The sequence below is a fragment of the Embiotoca jacksoni genome, unplaced genomic scaffold (genome assembly GCF_022577435.1).
Source record: "Embiotoca jacksoni isolate LCO1_2020_lvr unplaced genomic scaffold, fEmbJac1.0.p SCAF_12, whole genome shotgun sequence".
Classification (NCBI taxonomy): Eukaryota; Metazoa; Chordata; class Actinopteri; family Embiotocidae; genus Embiotoca; species Embiotoca jacksoni.
In genome coordinates this window covers 6,053,185-6,072,500 of record NW_027185252.1, presented here as the reverse complement: position 1 = coordinate 6,072,500, position 19,316 = coordinate 6,053,185, and the positions used below count along the sequence as shown (strand labels likewise).

At 40.7% G+C, this 19,316-nt stretch overlaps 2 protein-coding genes across 6 annotated transcripts in view; one reads left to right on the top strand and one right to left on the bottom strand.

Moving 5' to 3' along the window:
* phactr2 (phosphatase and actin regulator 2) overlaps nt 1-4,567 on the top strand; it is a 44,049-nt gene extending 39,482 nt beyond the window's left edge. For all 5 annotated transcript variants that reach the window (XM_069144431.1, XM_069144433.1, XM_069144434.1 and 2 more), the window contains one exon: nt 411-4,567. In XM_069144431.1, coding sequence (XP_069000532.1) covers nt 411-426 — 16 coding nt within the window. In that variant the 3' untranslated portion in view covers nt 427-4,567. The remainder of the gene's footprint in view (nt 1-410) is intronic.
* Nucleotides 4,568-12,162: 7,595 nt separating this feature from the next.
* On the bottom strand, nt 12,163-15,151 carry sf3b5 (splicing factor 3b, subunit 5). Its single transcript, XM_069144430.1, has 2 exons — nt 15,067-15,151; nt 12,163-14,615 (listed from the first exon to the last, which is right to left on the bottom strand). The coding sequence occupies exon 2, from the start codon at nt 14,587-14,589 to the stop codon at nt 14,329-14,331; it is 261 nt and encodes an 86-aa protein (XP_069000531.1). The 5' UTR covers nt 14,590-14,615; nt 15,067-15,151; the 3' UTR covers nt 12,163-14,328.
* Nucleotides 15,152-19,316: the final 4,165 nt, after the last annotated feature.

The window sequence follows — 19,316 nt, the reverse complement described above, 5'->3', positions numbered from 1 at the left end:
CACGCCTATGTTTTCAAGTGTTCTTGTATCTGAAAGGCTTCTTTCCCATCACTTCTCTGATTGTCATTTATATGTCGAGCAGCTCAGTAGTTTACAACATTTTGTGTTTTCAAAGACAATAAAAAAAAAAAAGCCTGCAGATTTTTTTTTTTTATTGTCTTTGACAATACGGGGCAGGTTGTAAATTCTCCAAATAAAAGCTGGCAGCCCCACTGAGTGTATATCTTTGGTCTGCAGTGACAGCAACTTTAACATATTTAGTTAGATACTGTACATAAATTCCACTCAAGAAGTTTTTCAAGATCTAAAAAGAGATTCGTAGTAATTGATTCATACATTTCTATTATGTTGCGTGTGTATGTGCATGCTTTGTTTTCACGGACTATGAGTCCGTGTGTTTGTGCTTTCAGATTCCATCGGCCCTGACAGCCCTCAGTGCCACCTGGACGTCAGCAGTGCAAAGCTCCTCTGTGAGCTCTCCCGGCTGTCCCCCGACCCTCCAGACCCTCAGTCCACCTCGCTTTGGGATCCAGTTGACCTTTTTCACAGCAGACGTTTTTGTCCTGCCTTAGCAGGAAAAGCACGGGTGCAGTGGTTGCTGGCTTAGTGGGACACTGGATGGATCTGAGCCGCTGTTACAGCGACAGTACGCCAAAAAGTCTTCAGTGAAAAAGGTCCATTGCTCCTTATATGTATTTATGTCTATAATGACGGCTACAGGTGTGTCTTAAGGCCTTGGCCATGCGAAGGCACCGGTGAAACATTTGCACATATAGTCAGACTAGTGGTGTGTACAGCGCTCTGATTACAACCATTTATTTATACCATGTTTTTTTGGGGGAAAATTTGCCTTGTAATAGTGAATGTGGCTCAAGTGCACTCGAGAGTTTGTGTACTTGCCAAGGGTTGCCTCGTCATAAACTGACAAATGGCCATATATGGGCATCCTCCCAGAGCAGGAAATTGGGGGGGATTGGACGGTTTCATGCTGATGTCAGTGCCTATGTCACAGATCACAGGGGAGGAGAGGCAGTTTGTTCTGCTCTGATGTGTCTCTCGGAGTCGTGTCGGGAGATAATGCAGTTCATTTTTAGACATACTTAAAAGTATATTGCCACTAGGGGGCATTATATCACAGGAGTCACAGACGGGGATGATGATGTGTATGTAGGTAAAGAAGAACCTGCAAGTGTTATATTTATACCCGCTGAAGCCGAGGGAGCGATGGGCCCCCCGAGGCTTTGATAGTGAAGTGCAATGGAAATCACCCCCTTCAGGCCAATTCTAACCCCCTTAAGCTCATTTCCCAGTAATACGTGATCATATGTCATCATATGTCCTGTGTTGAGTCTCCCAAGTGCAAACCTCTGATCACCAAGTGCTGGACTTGCTGTTTAGAGGAGCTATTTTTTGTTGTTGTTTTTTTTTAAACTTTCATTTCAGGCTTTTGGCCGGGGCTCGTCACACTGAGCGACTCGGTGCCAAAGAAAAGGCAGAAATTTGATTGTACGTTGGTCTTCTTTCTGGTTGGATTTCGTCGGGTGGACTTTAATTAAAGGTTTAATGAATGCTGAACAGACACTGAGCGTTTAAACCACTGACCCAATCAACTGGCCTCTCAAAGAAGCAGGGAAATACTTTAATTTCCATTTCCTTTTAACATTATTTTGCAATTTAGGCAAGTCAGTTTATTTACAGAGCGCATTTATAAACCAACAAATGTTAACCAAAGTGCTTTAATCTGTCCTCCTGTGATGGTTAGGTGAAGACAGGTGCACTCTTTACACCTCGCCTCAACATGCATCTTGAATCCAGCGATGCTGGTCAGATTCTTTTGCAAATTTTAACATCAACCTGAAAATTTGAAGGAAAAGTTCCACTTTGACAGAAAATTCATCTGCAACTATACTGATAATCAATTATTTAAATAATGTCAGCCCATTTTATAGTTTTTTGCCCTTAGGGATCAAGGATGTGTTTTATTCACTTGGAAAGATGTTTAGACCTTAAGTCTGAACCGATTTTAATTTTTTGGCATTCAATACAGTCAAGAAGATTTTCTTAGTTTAAATCAGCAGATAAACTGAAGCTTTGGTGTATATGTGTGTGTGTGTGTGTGTGTGTGTGTGTGTGTGTGTGTGTGTGTGTGTGTGTGTGTGTGAAGATTTATGTGGCTGAGGTTTGGTCATTATTCATCTTTGGTCATTATTCATCTTTGGTAGATTTTCTGCCTCGAAGCGATCTGTTGAGATAAGATCCAAGAAGTCGAGATGCGTTTTAATGCAGAGTGTAAAGAGGAGCCATTCAAAAAAACTAATAAAAAAAAAAAAAAAAAAAAAAAAAAAAAAAAAAACCTCTTCCTGTGCAAATGCCAGAATATTCGGCCGAGCTTTTAGTCACATTTTATCCCCGGCTGCACTTGATCAGGCGAGGAACAAGTTGGCTGACGAGTGATTGACAGATTGAGCCTGCTGACCTCCAAAAGTCTGCGTTCTCACAATGGAGCCCCAACCTCCACAAAACGCGTCATTCTCACACACGCAGTCGCTGAAAAGGACCGATTTATTCTTCCTGCTTCTGAATGTGCGGGGGTTGTAAATTGAAATTATTTACAGCGGTGGAACAGAACCAACAGTATTCATTGACGTCCATGTCTATGTTGTTATATGTTCATTATTTTGTACAGAATGTATATCAAGCATGTGCATACATTGAAATCAGTTTTACTACCAATATGATACAATACAACTTTGATGTGAATGTTTTAAGCGCTAACTATAGTTGTCTTTTTTTTTTTTTTTTTTTTTTTTAAATCGTCCCCTGAACACTGTTAAAGAAATGAGCCTATCAAGCACAGTCTTTACCAAACCTTCGACATCATGTAGGTAGCGACAACTCTCTCCGATCACTTCGCATGCAGATGCATCCAGTTCACTCTGCACCAACTAGAACGACGAGGAACGTTGACGTGACCGTTCCTAGTTCAATTTTATCCACATTTGTTTTGATATCAAATCCAGTTACGTCAGTAAATAAGTAGACATGAGTGTGGTGCCTTCCTGTACAGGTCAACATGGTCCATACCAACAACAAATACTCTAATAAAAGACTAGAAAGGGATTTTATTTTTAGATATAAAAATTCAAAGTCTGACCTGGTGGTGCAGCTTTTATCCCGCCGTGTCAGAGTAAACATGAACATTGCTGCTTGCGTCACACGTAAAAACACAAATTAATCTGGTGATATTTTATCTTTGTGTATTTACCGTTTATAAGCAGGATACAGTCAATTGATAAATGTATTTAGCAGAGCAGATATAAAGACATTATGTGCTTTTTTTTTTTTTTATATGTTTGTTTACATCTTGACCTCTATTATGAAGCATCCAAAAGTGCTCTATTTAGTGCTCAGTCACATAATTCAGCATGTTTTTTTAATAATACAATGATCTCTCTTCATGAGTTTTAAACCCACTTATAAACTATTAAAAACCTGCGTATGATTAAAGGCCTTATAACGCACTGTAATGTCATGATAAAACTTGTGTTATTAGGTTTTATCAATCATTCATTATCTACTAGTTATGGATGTTTTAAATAGAAAGTTCAAATCGGAGACAAAGTCAATTACTGAACACTTGAAATGACCTTAAATTTCCTTATAACTACATTATAGTATCTTATAACCATCTCTGGTTATCGGTGCTAAATAGAGAGGTTGAAATCACCTAATAGGAATCTTACATTAGACCTCGTTGTCTCTTTTAACACACAGGGGACTTTCTAATACTGAAACTACTTACAGTGGTGTCCTCGTCTGGACTATCACCACATTTATGTTGAAGGCACTTGACGCACAAGTTCACATTTTAGTCCAAATGTAGACATGTCGGTGTTTCGTGACACCCAGTTAGTATTCATCACGAAGAGCGAGCCCTGTAAAACTGTTTATGGCTGCGCTCTGTTTCATCTCAACTGAAGGGTGAACGTAAAATAAGCATGATAAATCCAAAGAAACCTTTAGCCCACAATTTCAAAATGCATTTCTCTTAAGATTCCAGTTGGGTCTGTGTAAAACATTCACATCCACTTTGACACTTAAAAAAAAAAAAAAAAAAAAAAATGCTGGCTGTTGCTATCGATCTGTAATGTCGTCGACTTCCACCAGTTTACATTAGAGAATGTGTGATGGTGCTTCTTTGGTCACCTCCGGAAACTGAACCCCCTACCTTCAGACTGTAGCCATAATCAGACTACTGCTGCTGCTGCTGTCGATCGAAAGCCTTTCACCATGAATGTGTAATCTTTTCCTGATCGTGTGACGTTCACAGTCATTTTCTGCAGATTGACAAGTGTCACACTGTAAATCCTCCAGCTTTAAATGTAGAAACGGTCAAAGCAGCAAAGACCCCGGGACTGGATATTTAAAATGGACTCCTATACTGTATTTTTGCCATCAATAATTCCTCCAATAATACAATGATGTTAAACAGTGTATCCCCAGAACAGCTTCTGCTACGTCCAAACTGTGTATAGTGTTTTTGTATATAAAGAGTCATGAAAAACCATCTGTTTTGTTATTCTGTTTTTTCTCGTCAGGTTATCTGTATTTTTTTTTTTTTTTTTTAGGAATTGAGCCTGTTAAAGAAGAATTCCTGAATAAAAATGAGTGGATGCTAAGAGGCAGGATTATTATGAAGAATGTGGACTTTTGCAAAATGTCAGTATTCTTCAACAAGAGGGAATATCATTAAAACAAAACTGGTATTCTCTTCACTATATTACAGTTGACTTGAATAGGAAATCTGCATATGTCCAACCAGCATAAAAGTTCAAATTAATTGATGTAATTTTCTATTTCCAACTGAACTGTGGTTTGAGGAAGCAGATTTCAGAGTCTTAATGGCCACTATTCAGAGACGTGGACTGGGAAGCGCATAACACTCAGTAGAGTTTCATTTTGAAATGCATTACCTCATTCCTCGCAGATTTGCTGAAGTAATTAAAAACTGTGCCAATTTTTTTTTTTTTTTTTTTTTAAATTTCCCTTGAGATTACAAGGACAGGCTGTGGGAGAAATTTACAGCCCATCTAAAGATTCAAAAGAACAGCAAGTATTGCCAATTGAGCCTTCCTTGGTTTTAAACCAAAGTCTTTCACTCAGCTTCTCTCCTGACCTTCCATTGGCTTTTATTTTAGCAGTGTCGAGGATGACGGCATAATTCCTCTTGACAAACCTGCACTGGACCTCTTAAATTGCCTTTTGGCTTTGTCTTTCACTAAAAGGACAAATGATTCTGCAAAAACAAGGATGACGCGTGGATTTTTTTTTTAGTAGCCACATTAGAGGTGTGGCTCAAGGCAACGTGGGTCTGTCGGTCGTTCTCTCAATGAGCGCGCCACTTTGGTTTGGGGTGACCAGATCTCAACAAAAGTTTTGATAGGTTTACCCAACTTAAAATACACAATTAATAGACTTTTGGTTTCAGGTTAGGCTGTTAGCATGTGAAGGTCTAAAACAAATGTTTTTTCATTTGAGAGCAACTTTCCAATCTCCCATGGGAAGTAAGTACGGTAAGAATAAAAGGAAGTGTGAAGTTTCACAGTAAATGGTTTTATGCGGTGCCAGTTTACCACCACAGTCTGCTGACCTGCATGGTTGGGATGCTGCACAGTGTGGTGATCAGGAGTTATCTCAGCTACTGTTTCTTATCTTTCTGGGAATCATCTTTGGGTATCGACATCGACAGTTTCATCTCTTTTTTGCGACACACACATTAATAGTCGGGACTCGCTCGCACTGTGTCGCTTTACAAAGTGAATTTGAGACGTAAAGCAGAAAAATCTAAAACCTCCTACCGTCTTCACCACGCAGCTATAAGTCGTGTCCCAGCCACTATTTCTGCGCAGTGCCCACAAACTGCAGGTATCTATTCTTAGATGCAGGTTTCTGCGGCGTGTTTGGTTGCGTTGCTCTTCCATGCTGACTTGACAATAAACCTCGCTGTTTGTGAGAGGTTGTTCAGACCAGCTGTAGATGTTTTCTGACACTCATGGAGCCGCACTTCTACTGTTCAGCTGTGACACTACTCTTCTGTGACATCATCAGAGTCTCTTCTGTGACATCATCAGATTCTCTTCCTCTAAACTCAGATGAACATTATACTACAGAACGCTTCAGAGGCATCTCTTTAGAATTCCGTGGTTTCTCCCAATACTCGAATATCACAATGGATTCTGTGCACTTCGCCGTGGATTACTTTGTGTTCACACTGTGGTAAACACCGAGAGACGTAGAGACGTGTAACCCTTCATGCTCACGTTCACCTCCAGTTAATTTAGAGCCCTACGTGGTAGCTATAGAAATCGATGTCTGAGTGCGTGTGAAAGAGAAATTGGATTTTTTTTTTTTAAAACAGGTGGAACACATTCACTCTTAATGAAGTCTTTATTTCCCGATGAACCTAATTCTGGTAAATTTTTGATAAAATTATAAATATAGTTAGATTTCTGTTTTTAGGTTGTTGTTTTTTTGCTTCATTCCTATGTATCTATAGGTTCCCAGTGCGTGCGTGCGCTTTTAGTTACGTGATGTGTAAAAGATAAGCAATCAGTTTCCAATCGAAATGTGGGACATCTTTAAGATATACCACCTTCAAGGGTTGCCATGAGAACAAACATTAATGGTGGCCAACAGATGAACTCTTAGGATTTTAGTGATCCTCTGAATGTTTCCTCTCACGCCACCCTCAGGTCATTTGGGATTTTGAATGAAATGACTACAGCTTTTAGATGAAACTCATGTCACCTTCTTGAATTGAAACGACCTTAAATTTGGAATTCAATGACCTTAAATTTGGACCTTGCGCCACCATGAGGTCAGATTTTTAATTACTTAATTTGGTTTGTGGCATAAACAGTACGCACAAAGTGATGTAGTCCCCAGGTCAGAAAAGTGAAGCCAAGTAAGTGTCTTAAAGTTCAATACCACTGAGGGCCACTAGGGGCTGGCTCCAAAAAAATGTTAGGGCTCCAATAGACTTCCATTCAAAGAAGTTGAATTTCTTTCATGAAATACATTTATTTCCACAAATCAATATGGTGTCATTAGATAAATTCACTCCTTCTGATCAGTGCTCTGGTGGTCCTTATAAAAATAATTCCACTAGTAATTAGATATTAGGCCTCAAAGAGAGCCTAGTTTTATTGACATGCCTGGGGTGCAGTCACGTTACCGGTATGGGTGGGTCTAGTGTCCTCAGATTCTCGGTCAGATTCACTCCTTGCTCGGTCTCACCTCGCCCAAACGTGGTCACATCTGACTCCAAAAAAAAACAGATGGCGACCACAAAAATGAGTGTGAGCGAGTGTGAGCGAGTGTGTACTTGGGAGGTTTCAATGTGACCATTAAAGTCATATTTCAGCCCATTTACCTCAACCGGAGTACGAGCTTTCAAGATTTTAGAGGGGACGTGGGTGTAAAGGAGTCGGTTCTGAAGAAGAGGGGAAAATGAGAACTAGAAATGGAAGTAAATGAGGGGAGGAGAGAGACTGCAGAAAACAGAGACGGTAGGAAATGAGAGACGGTGGAAGATGTGACTCACCAATCAACACTGTGATGACATGCTAGCTTTGGGACTGACTTGGCAATACTAATGTGGTACAGCTTGACCTCGGTGACAGGAAGAGCACAAATGAATATGGATGGCTGGATAGAGATATATGACGGTAATCAATTTTAAAGTGCAAAGGAGGACAACAAGATAACTGTATAGCAGCTGGTGCTCATATTTGAAAGATGGCTGTCTGGAACACAGTGATCATAAACCTTCTGCTCTCTGTCTCGCTTCCACTCGCACACACACTTTTTTTCCGCCAGTGAGGACCAACGCTCATCCTCACCTTTATCTTCAACTTCACCGCAGCCGTATATTTCCCACCTGAACTTTAAAACAAAAACCTTAAATCTGAACGGAGCCCTTTTCTCAAAGTGTTGGAAAAACCGATCAGCCCCAAAAAGTGTAAAACACCCGCACATGCACACGCACACACACACACACACACACACACATACACACACGCACGCACACGCAATGCAACGCACATAAACTCCCTGCTTTAATGAAATTTCGCAGGATGAGAAGGCGGTTTTGTCCCTGGCACACTGCCTGGAGGTCTCGGCTGCGGTGCAGACCCACTACAATTGGAAAGGGGTGGATATTGCTCATCGGCCTGATACGTTCTGTCCAAGATTATAAAAAGTGTGATTATTAGAGGGTTTTTCTGCCCTGTCATACCGTTCATAGTGCAGTCGTTGAACCTCTTAAATTACGAACGTTTTTTTACACACAAAAAAAAAAAAAGATATTAACAATGCAAGAAAGAAGAAAAGTTCTAAAACCAAGTCAGCCTTTGATTTAATATGCTCAGAAATGTTCTAAAAACGTAATTGTTCGGTAAGGTGATGACCTTCATTTCAGTTCAAACCAAAGAATTGTTTCGATATTTTTGCTTCGGTGGTCCAGCATCCGCTCACTTTCTCCCTCCGAGTGCCGTTAATCCACAGGATTTCTGTCACAAAAGCAAGACACGCGCAAAATATTGATGTGTTTTTTTTCACCGCTGCAGCCTCATAACATGCTGTTTCTCATCTTGGATATTTCCACTCCGCCGGTACCCGAGCAGCAGAGATAGAGAGCGAAAGAAGAAGCAGAAAGGAGGAAGTGACGGGGTTCACAGGAGCGGGTGTGAGCAGCGAAGGAGACGTGGGCGAGGAGTTTAACAGAGGAGAACAATGGAGAAGAAGAGTTAAGAGTTATGCATTAAACAGGACGGGCGGCATCGGGCAAAGATAATTGAATTTGGGGAGCTTTTATATTTAATGAGGTCGATTGTGCTTCCTGGACCTTTGCGCCGTTTGGCCGGGCTCCTGTGTAATCAGAGGAGAGAGCAGATGTGGACAAGCAGCCAAACGAGGAGCTCACATCAGCATGAACACAGAAAGGCCAAGTGGATATTAGTAAGTGCCATTTATTGTGTCAAGCACCGTTTATGAATCCAAACACACGCCGCTGCCAACGCAGTTTCCAGTCCAGTTATCATTTCAAAGGGCCGTGTGCCAGAATAGAAACGACGGCCTCGGCCATCTGGACAACGATGCGTCCTAAGTGGTCACAGAGGTCAGGTGAAAATGAGATTTGATGGATTTGTTAGGTGTTAAGGCCGTGAGATTATTTTTGACTGATATTTTTACTGACTGGTGCGACGGGGGCCTCACCATCGAAGGAGAGCTACTGCTGCCGAACTTCTTTAAGTGGAGCCGAACCCGAGCTATTTAACGTGGCATGCACGATAATGTGAGACTGCGGAAAAATGCGAGGACTCTTCGTTGATTAGACGTCAATGTACCAGCGGGTTTCAGACGCCGGCGGCGGCGGAGCAGGGGTGACGATAGACGGGGGAGTTGGTGATGGATTTGATGTGGAGCAGGACTACTGATGAGCTCCGTGGCTCTGATAAAAAAAAAAAAAATAAACTGGAGGTTAATGGGGTGGAGGAGAGTCGTATCGGCTGACACCGAAATGACAGGCAACAGCGGCAGAGAGGGGGACTGTTTTAAGATTTGACAGCAGTGAAACGTCGGGCTCGCGGAGGACGATTTCGAAATATGAACGCTTTAAGCGAGGAGGGAGCGCACTCAGTTGACGTGATGAGTTCAGAGCAGGAAGGAAGAATGAAGAATGAAATGGTTTTCGTGACTGAACTTTATGCTGTGTTTCTCTACAGGTTTCAACTCGAGCCTGCAGGTATTTAAAACTTTCGATTTCCCCCTTGTATCTGCGTTCAAGTGGGGTTAACCGTGTACGCCAGAATAATCCATATGAACGATCCCCTCATTGTTCGCGATGATGGAGCTCAAGATTTTCTATAAGCCCGAGTTCACGTGTTGTGACATGTTTGCTGACGGAAATGGCGAAGGCCATGGAATTTAATTTTTTTTATTGGATGTTAAGCTAATATATTGTAATTTCAGCCACGTTAAATAATCGCCTACATCTGAGGAAAATGTTGATCTTCCCAATGGCCTCATCGTTTCCCTCTGCCTGCGCAGTTCCTGCATTATGTCAGCCCTGTTAGCTTGCTAAATTGTTAGCCTCTGTGGCTTCTAGACGGCGTCCATGTTGCTGTTGCCTAGCAACGGTGTTTTCAGGACTTAACCACTCGAACGCCGGGCATACGATGCACACGACTTCCTACGTTGTAACCACGAGCTCACGAGTTCCATTTGAATGCAGCATTTGTCTCCGTTGTACACTGCTTTGTGTCTTTATTCTGCTTTTTTTCCCCCTCGGTATTGTGTTCACCTGCCGGCTTTTGTATGTTCAACAAATCGCTGTGAGTGGAGTTTTCCATTTGCTTCACACCTGCCTCAGCGTCGTGCATTAGGGTCAGCCTTTCCTCTGTTGAATCCAGACCAAAAAAAACACAAATCTCAACATTGTGATGGCTTGAGAGGAAGGATTCATCCTCTCGGGGAAAATAAAAGCCTGTATATGATTTCATGGCTATCCCTCCTGGAGTTCTTCAGACATGTCAGTCTTAGGTGATGTCATTCCTCAAGCTACGCTGATAGTGCAGCAACGTGTCCATGCCACCAGGTAAAGAAAAGGGTTGTGACACAAAAGTTTGAACCATCTGATCAAAACCTTCAGGGATCAAATAGACCAATCAGAATACAAGCCTCACAGAAAGGCGATGGAGCTGGAAACTGAGGAGCAGACGTCTATTTATGGGATCGTGTCTCAGAGAGAAGAAGTCAAGCAGTTTATGCGAGTGTTTTTGTGTGTGTGTGTGTGTGTGTGTGACGGCACACCGACAGGCCTCATGCTGCTATCACCATTGACTTGGCAATGCCGTCTCCCCGACTCTCACAGTGAGGACAGATGGCAAGGACTTACCCCACAAAGAAAACCTCCAACACAAACACACACATACACATCGCCATCGTGCACAAAACAAGAACTTCCCTGGCACCCACTGGCGAGTCTCTCTCAATCCAACAATGACTCATGCGCAGCATCCTCTCCCACCAACAGCCTGTATTTGCGGGTGAAATTTGTGTGGCAGCATGCTTTGATAAATCGCCTTCAGTCAGCAAGTCAGACTACCTGCAGCTGCTGCTCTTTTCTAGTCGCACATCTCACAGCGCCCGCTTCCCCCTTCAGTCCTGACAAAAGCCCCGTATCGACCTGCGCTTCAAACATCGAATCGACCCGAACCAGCCCGAAGCAATTTGCATCGTAGAAACATTTTCTCAGCTAGCAGCATATTAAACCCACTGATTAAAGGCACTGTTTAAAATTCAACTCTGCTATTATGTTCTTCATGTCTACTTTGAGCTGAGTTACACTGCAGGCTTCAAATCAGAGCCACTGATAGAGAACCTAATTTGCATTCTACACATGATTTGTGTATACCTGAAAGATGTAAATCAGAAAACGGCAGTTTTTAGCTCTGTCAATCATGAACGTCATGTATGACGGTCGGACATCTTTTTAAAATAAGACGCGGCATGTCGAGGCTGATCTCTGCGTATTCAAATGTTCAAAAGTGTGGGTGGACAATTAGGTACAAAATATGTTTGTGTGTGTGTGTGTGAGAGAGAGAGAGAGACCGTGTAGGTGGACAAGTTTGTTGAATCTGCAAGACCAAACAAATGCTGAAATATACCGCTGTGCACTATACAACACGCAGGACGAGCATCACGCCTGTGCTGTTACGTGTTTTAGCGCGCAGTTTATTTTCTGACCTCCTTATCAGTTCATTGTAGAAAACAAATGTCAGAGAATTGGCAGAAATCACAATTGTTGTACGACTGTTTATCGAAGCAAATTTGCTCTGCTCTTAAGCTTTAAATACAGTCCAGACCGTAAGTATTCGGACAGTTACAATTTTGTTATTTGGGCTTGTTTTTCCACTCATTCTTTTAAATAAATATTTTAAATAAAATAATGGAGACTGCACTCAAGTAAAAAGTCTTAACTTCACCCTCAGTATTCAACATGGAAAGAATCATGTGGGCAATAATAGTCCTGTGGACACCTAGTGGCCAAAGTTTAAAGGTTTAAAAGTAATTGGAGAGATACACGTGAAGTAGAAAAAACCTAAAAAAAAACATATTTATTATTCTATGGAAAAATCCTTTGCACTCGACGACTGCCTGAAGTCTTCATCAGCAGATGCTGCCACTCTGGTGCCTCCTCTCGTCAACCGACAAATCTCTGCGGTTGCTTTGGTCGTATGTTTGGGGGATTGTTGACCTGCCGAACGAAAAATTCAGCAAATTTCGGCCAATGACTTTGGTCCATTTGGCTGAATGTAAGCGCACAGAATGTTCCTGTAAATCCCTTTCAATTCATCTTCTTGCTTCTATCAGCAGTGAAAACGATAACCGCCAGCTGTACACGCACCATGTTTGATAGATGAGGCGCTTTGATTCATGAAATGTTCTTCTCTCAACCATTCTGACAAGGGTTTGATTTCATGGTGTTTGCATCTTGTCCTCTTGAGATTCTGGTCATTAAAACCTGCTCTTGATTATTCACGTACATCCTGGAGAGTATCCCCGACTTGCGATGCATAAATAAACAGTTTTTTTTTTTTTCTCCAAATCTAAATGACTTATTTTTCCCTCACTTTTTTCACAAGACTTTGTGCTGCTCGGTCCGCCAACTTGTTTGACTTTTTCTTTTTTACAGTTTTATTGTGCACACTTGGTTTTTAAGAATTTGCTAAGCTGCTTTTGGTAAACAACTACCTTTAAATTTCACCCTCCTGCTGACACATTTTTGCTTTTTTCAGCCCCACAGTTCATCTTTACACAGTTCATTCAGATTTGCAAACATTTCCAAAAGAAATGTTTTTCACATTATCATTATGGGGTATTGTGTGTAGAATTTAAGACATTTTTTTTTATTTAATCCATTTTGGAATAAGACTCTAACATAACAACATGTGGAAAAAGTGAAGTGCTGGGAATACTTTCCAGATGCACTGTATTATTAGCTTTTTCACTTGCGGTCACCTCTTGCTCTCCCTATTCTTCTTACTTTACATATATTTATGTACACAGAAAGATGCCCAAGAAACATGCAGCAGCCAAATGTCCAATTACTTTTAAATCTTTGTATTTGGGGTACTTTGTGTAAAAACTGCAATATTTCCAACACAGTTCTTTCAATACTGATGTAAACCAACTCCAATTAAAAGCTGAGACGTGGCACTTCATCATTAATATTTCAAATCGAATGTGCTTAAGGCCCTGAGAAACAAGATTTCCATGCTGTTTTCCCCCCTCACACTTGATTATCTACTGTATTCTGGCCCTATAAAAGGTATTTTCAATTTTACAGTCTGTCATTTCCATTCCTCATTCATTCTTGTTTATTGCTTTTGTCTCAAATTTAGACCGAAGCACAAAATGTCCTGGCTTTGAAAATTGTATTACGTCCCTATAATAAATCAAATATTTCCATGCCCAGTTTAGTGAACTGTCATCTACTGTTTATAGACTTTTTCTCGTATTCTTCCTGGTCACATGGGTGTCAAATTAAAAAGGAAAAAAACTGCATCGGGGGAAAAACATTTAAAAATGAAAATGCCTCCTTGCGGTCGTTGACTAATTTGATGGGTATTAATATGAAATGGCCTTTTCAATGACCAACTTTAAACCCAGCTGAACACCAATGGGGCATCAAGGGCCGACTCAGACTTTCCACCAAATAAGGGAAGATCTAAATTGTATTTGTTGCCCACCTGCATGTAAGCCTGGGCACAAACTAGGATTTGATGAATTATTTTTGTTTTAACACCTGAATGGCTGAGGAGGTATTAGCAGGTAATATATTTTTTTTTTTTTATTATTAAACCAAAAGAGAATTTTAAATCCAGAATACATCTCCATGAGTAAATACAAACACTCGACAGATTACAGTGCATCACTTTCTACACGTACTGTCCAGTTACTTCTCTCCACGTTGGTCTTGAAGAGCTTCTTTCTTTCATCTTTCTCGGTAAATTCTCTGAAAGGTGTCCTGGCAAGAACATGTTTTCACTGGTAGTATATGCAAACAACATTCGAATCTGTTCTGGGTATCTTTCTTTTGCGTTAAGAGCACAATGCAGTCCGGGATCGTACGAGGGATTTTGAAGCAGTTCTGATTTCATGGCGACAAATTTGTAGCAGAAAAATATGTGGAAAGTCTGACCGAAGGTTAAAAAAACAAAAAACAAAACAAAAAAAAAAACCCACAGCTCACTCCGGCGTCATCTAGGCGTCGTCGGGTTTGTCCGCCGGCGGTCCGCATGGCTGAAGCATCTTCTCCATCAGGTTGAAGCGGACTCGGGCTTTGCTCTCGTTTTCAGAGACGGAGAAGTAGTTGAGCAGGTCAAAGTGTCCCATGTAGGAGCAGTAAGAGTCACGGTGCTGGTTCACCAACCATTCCCACTTGCTGGTGTCGGCGTGTCCCGTGCCGATGTACTTGGACTGGAGATGCTCCAGCTGGCTGTGGATGTTGTATCGGTCTGTCATTGTCACCGAGATGTGTCCTGGCAGCTCTACACAGAGGAGGAGGGGAAAAAAAATAAATAAAAAAAAAGGTGAGATCATAAGTATAAAGGTTGACACAGAATTCACACGCAGGCAGACAGACAGGGCGAAATGAGAGAAGATGGCAAAACAGGAGACATTTTCGTTGTTTTCCCAAAGTAATGTACAGCATTAACAATATATGAATTAGCACGTGAACAATGAACCAGTTTGTCTGTGCATTACTCGTTTTTTCTCATTATAAACTTAAAAGTAAAAAAAAAAAGAAGCTCCCCCGCTCTCCTTGTTGTTTGTACGCTGACGTTGCTTTCAAAGGCTTTTAACGTGAGGTCAGCTCACCGTTGTTCGCTCATTGTAAGTCTTGAGCCTGAGCTGCTCTTTCAGCTAAATGCTCGTTTCCAAGTAATTATATATATAAATATATATAGATTTTGTTTTTTAAAAGCAAAAAATACTTACGTCAACGATAAAGAGTTCAATAGCGACGGCAGAAAATGTTAGAACGGATACAGCAACGCGATGGAACAACGAGTTCCGTTGTCGGTCCCCTTCGCAAAATGAACCGGAGAGGAACAAACGGTTTTCTTTTCTGTTCCCCTCCCCCCCCCACACACACGCCATCACAGTACGCGTGAACAGCGGCGGAAGAAGCACTCCGGTCTTTTACATTAGAAAAATAAAGAACAAGTGGTAAAGACACGAAAAGACATGTTAAAGTAAAAAAAACAAAAAAAACAACAACGATTTCCTGTATTTAAATCTCACTTCAGTAAAAGTACACACCTTTTGTAAAACAAAAATATTTTATTCAAAATATGTATGTTTATATCTCTAAAAGTACTCTTTTAATATTAATATTTCGTGGTAAAATGTGTTTCTCTGCCGTTAAAACGAAATTCGGAAATTCAATTGAACTGTTTACAGCGTTCAACCGATAGGTGGCGCTGGAGGGATTTAGCGCAGGTCAAACTGGAGGAAACGAAAAGATGGCGCGATGAAGACGGGAAGGTAAACAACGGAGTGCCGCGTATGAAAGCTGAATATGTTTTAACAACTTCAAAGTGTATTTGAAGCGTTGAAACGTGCTTTGTTGTTTTACGGCGGACCAGAACTTGACGTGCTTTGATGGTAAATCTAAAGTGAGTGTATTTAAGTTTATTTTCATAGCCGTGAAATACAAAATTCAAAAAAAAATACACAACCGGAGAAACCAAACAAATGACCGTGTTTAAAAGATTTTAAAAGAGCTGTTTTATTGCTGTAGACGTGTTTGTTCTGGATTTGAGAACCTTTAAATTAGTAATGAGGGTGATTTATAAAAATAAATAAATACATAATTAAAAAAAAAAGTGACAGATTGATAACTGCAAACTATCAGCATATTTGAAAATCCTGCGTAATTAATTGAAATGTAAACTGTACTGTACACATTTTGTTGTTGTTGTTGTTGTCTAGTTGATTTCTGAGCGAGGACAAGAGGATCTGCAGTGGTTGGTGTGGAGGACCTGCTCCATGGGTTTGGACACACCTGATTCTTCAGGTACGTTTTAACAGATGTATAAGGGACCCTTAAGTAAACTGAAACTATGTTGTTGACAGTAGAAACAAAATAAATAAAAAAATAAAAAAATCAACCTTATTGACCGGACTGAATCAAACCAAACTTTTGATTTAGCTTTTTTGATTTTTAACCTTTCATCGAAACTTTCTATTCTATTTTCACACGGTGGTTTAGTGTCTGATTTACCATCGTCCCTACTGGGCCTAGTAGACCCAGACTGAAGCTACTTGTGTGTGTGTCTATTTGATTGTCTTTTAACCCATTTTAAGACAACAAGTAGTATCATTTGCATCATGCCTTAAAAGCAACAGAAATCGTCGTCGGCATCAAAACTCAATAGTTTACAGAATCTCCAGAGACGTTATGTAGTAAATTAGATTAGATGGAATAGATTTCTATCCTTCACCTATATGATCTCATGTACGTTATGTGCATGACTTACACAGCAACAAGCGCGACTGAAAACGGTTAAATATTGAACACTTATTTGTATTGCAATTTTTGAAATTGCTGATAAAAAATAGTTACGGTATTTTTGTCAAATCATTGACAATGTTATTATTGCAAATATTATTTTAGGGCCGTATCACTCGACTACGGTGTCAAACTCTTGGTCGTTGTGCTTTTAATTAGGTAAATAACCCGTTTAAACAGGAACGACTAATCTGTCTCTTGTGCACTGCCGACGTCGCCGGTTTTCTTTTTAATATTCGTTTTCTATTCATTGCCGGGGTTGTCTTGCGTGTCCACCAACGCTTCGGTCTCTCAGTGTGTAATTCACGTCTTTCTCACAGCGCTCAGATAATCTGCCACGTTGCCGAGTTTCGGATCAGGCATTCTGCGGTCCGTATTTTTTTTGTGTGGCACCGGTGTGTGAGAGTGCTTTGGTGAGGCTGTGGGCTATTACAGGAGCACAGACTCATTACTCCTCTACCTGCAGTTGGTTACGGTTGAAAGCTCTGTTGCCAGCGGCAACCACGACCGACCGGCACCGCTCTGCAGCAGGTGATGGTTTAACTGGCAACTTCAGTCGTTTTTTTTTTTTTTGTGTGTTTTTTTTTCCCAGATATGTGAACAAGAATATAGTTCGCCAGCCGTCCGAATGGGCTCGTCGCACCGTCTTCTTTCGGTAATCCAATTTGTGGCTGTTGTTTGAAATTTGAGATGCTAAATTCAGGTTAGTTTATTGCTAGCCATTAGCTTTTGAGGCTGATGTGTTGCTAGGTAACGTTCTAAGTAGACCCATTTGTGACCTCGGTGCCCCAGAGGTCATCCCAGGATTTAATCATCGAGCGTTGCCAATAAAAGCTTCGGGAACAGGAAGGAATATTCAAATCTCCTCGGAAAAGCAAGTGTTCCTCTGTGTGTTAGTTGGGTTGGTCGGCGTAATATTTACCAGTGGTACTCTTGGGCTTTGTTTCAATTGTCTACTTCCAAACTACGTATTTCGCCATTTGGTGCATCGGACATTTTGTAGTGCTGTTTGAAATCTCATCTGTAAATTTAATTCACTATGTAGTGCACTACCAAATTGTTGTGAGCCACATCAAGATATAGTATACGGAAGGTGTACCCTACGTCTATCTCCCTAGACCATCATGCATTGCAGCCTGTCTCCTGAGTGTTGTTGTTGAAGAAGAAGAGCCATCAAAAGTGTACAACAGGGAGCGCATGCTGTACTCCTGGGTTTTCTTTATTGCCTGAACTCTGTAATTACACACTTTTTTGTGTGTCTACACACTTTTGAAGGAACATAATTATATTTCTCGGTCGTCTCCACCGTGTAGTGGCTCGTCTCTTCCTCTGCCTGAGCAGCAGGATTTCAGAAAATATTAGTAAAACAGCTCTCTGAACCATATTTAAGGAACGTTAGTTGCTCAGTCCAAACTCAATACATTTTTTTTTTTATTAAGGAAAGAAGCTAAAAAAATACTTTCACAGGAGGTAAAACAACAGTGGCAGGGCTACCACAGCCTTACAAAATATTGGATTGCTCTGCATGCATAATGTTGCTTCACCATTAATAGGCTATATTGAAGATTCGTATATTAAAACGTATTTACAACTGCAGTCCCCGTCACAGGCAGGTGGGTACAACACAGCCAAAGCAAGTTTTAAAAAGAGTTACGAGTGCATAGATTTGTGTTTTATGTAATTATTTGCAGCAGAACATTCAAATTGTGTCTGAAATGTATGAACAGCTGTGTGCCATTATCCCCTAGTGAGTGTTCAATGTAGCAAACACTTGAGTGAGTGAGTGAGTGAGTGAGTGAGTGAGTGAGTGAGTGGACAAGTCAAACACAGCACTGGTGATGCTGTACCATTAATTAAAAGTGCCACCTCAGCTAAAGTGTCAATGTCGTTGACATCAGCTCACCACATTTCAGTGACTCAAGCTGTAACAAACCTGGCAGCTGCAGTTATATTTTTTATATTATATGTTATATCTATATTATTTAAAATCTTTTTACATGAATATATTTTCACAGTAATTTTGCTTGCAGTGCTACAATTTTTGAGCAGCTATGTATTCCAAGTTCACCCTAAGCACGCTAACATTTTCTAATTAACACTAAACATAATATACAGCTGAGGCTGGAATGTTTTTATTTGGTCATAAAGCAGAGTACTGGACCTGACCTGATGATGACTACATAAAATGTCATTCATTTATCCTGAGGGGCAACGTGACTGTCTGTACCCCATTAAGGACACAAGTAAAAGTCATTAACGCCGTAGGATCGAAATCCTCCTCTGGGAGCCATGTCTTGTACCAACTTTCATTGAAATCCATCCAGTAGTTATGTTTTACTGTCCTGCTGAGTGCTATAAAATGTTTGTTTCGGGAAAACTGATGTTTTCTTCTCCGAGGATGATCGTTCATCCCTAAGGCTCTGTAAGGAGAGGAAAGGTGTGACTGTTTTATTCAGGTTATCTGAAGGTAAATTAGAACGATTGCGGTAGTTTGTTTTTAATTGGCAAACTTATTTCCAACTGCAGTCCTTTTATGGGAACACTTTTGTCTTTGGATAATTACCAGAATTTTAGCACCAGTTCTTTTTGTTTTCAATTTGTTAGTTACGAAGCTGAACCAATTCCTTATGTTGTTGTTTCCCATTACGCTAAATAAACCTCTCATGCATTAAAC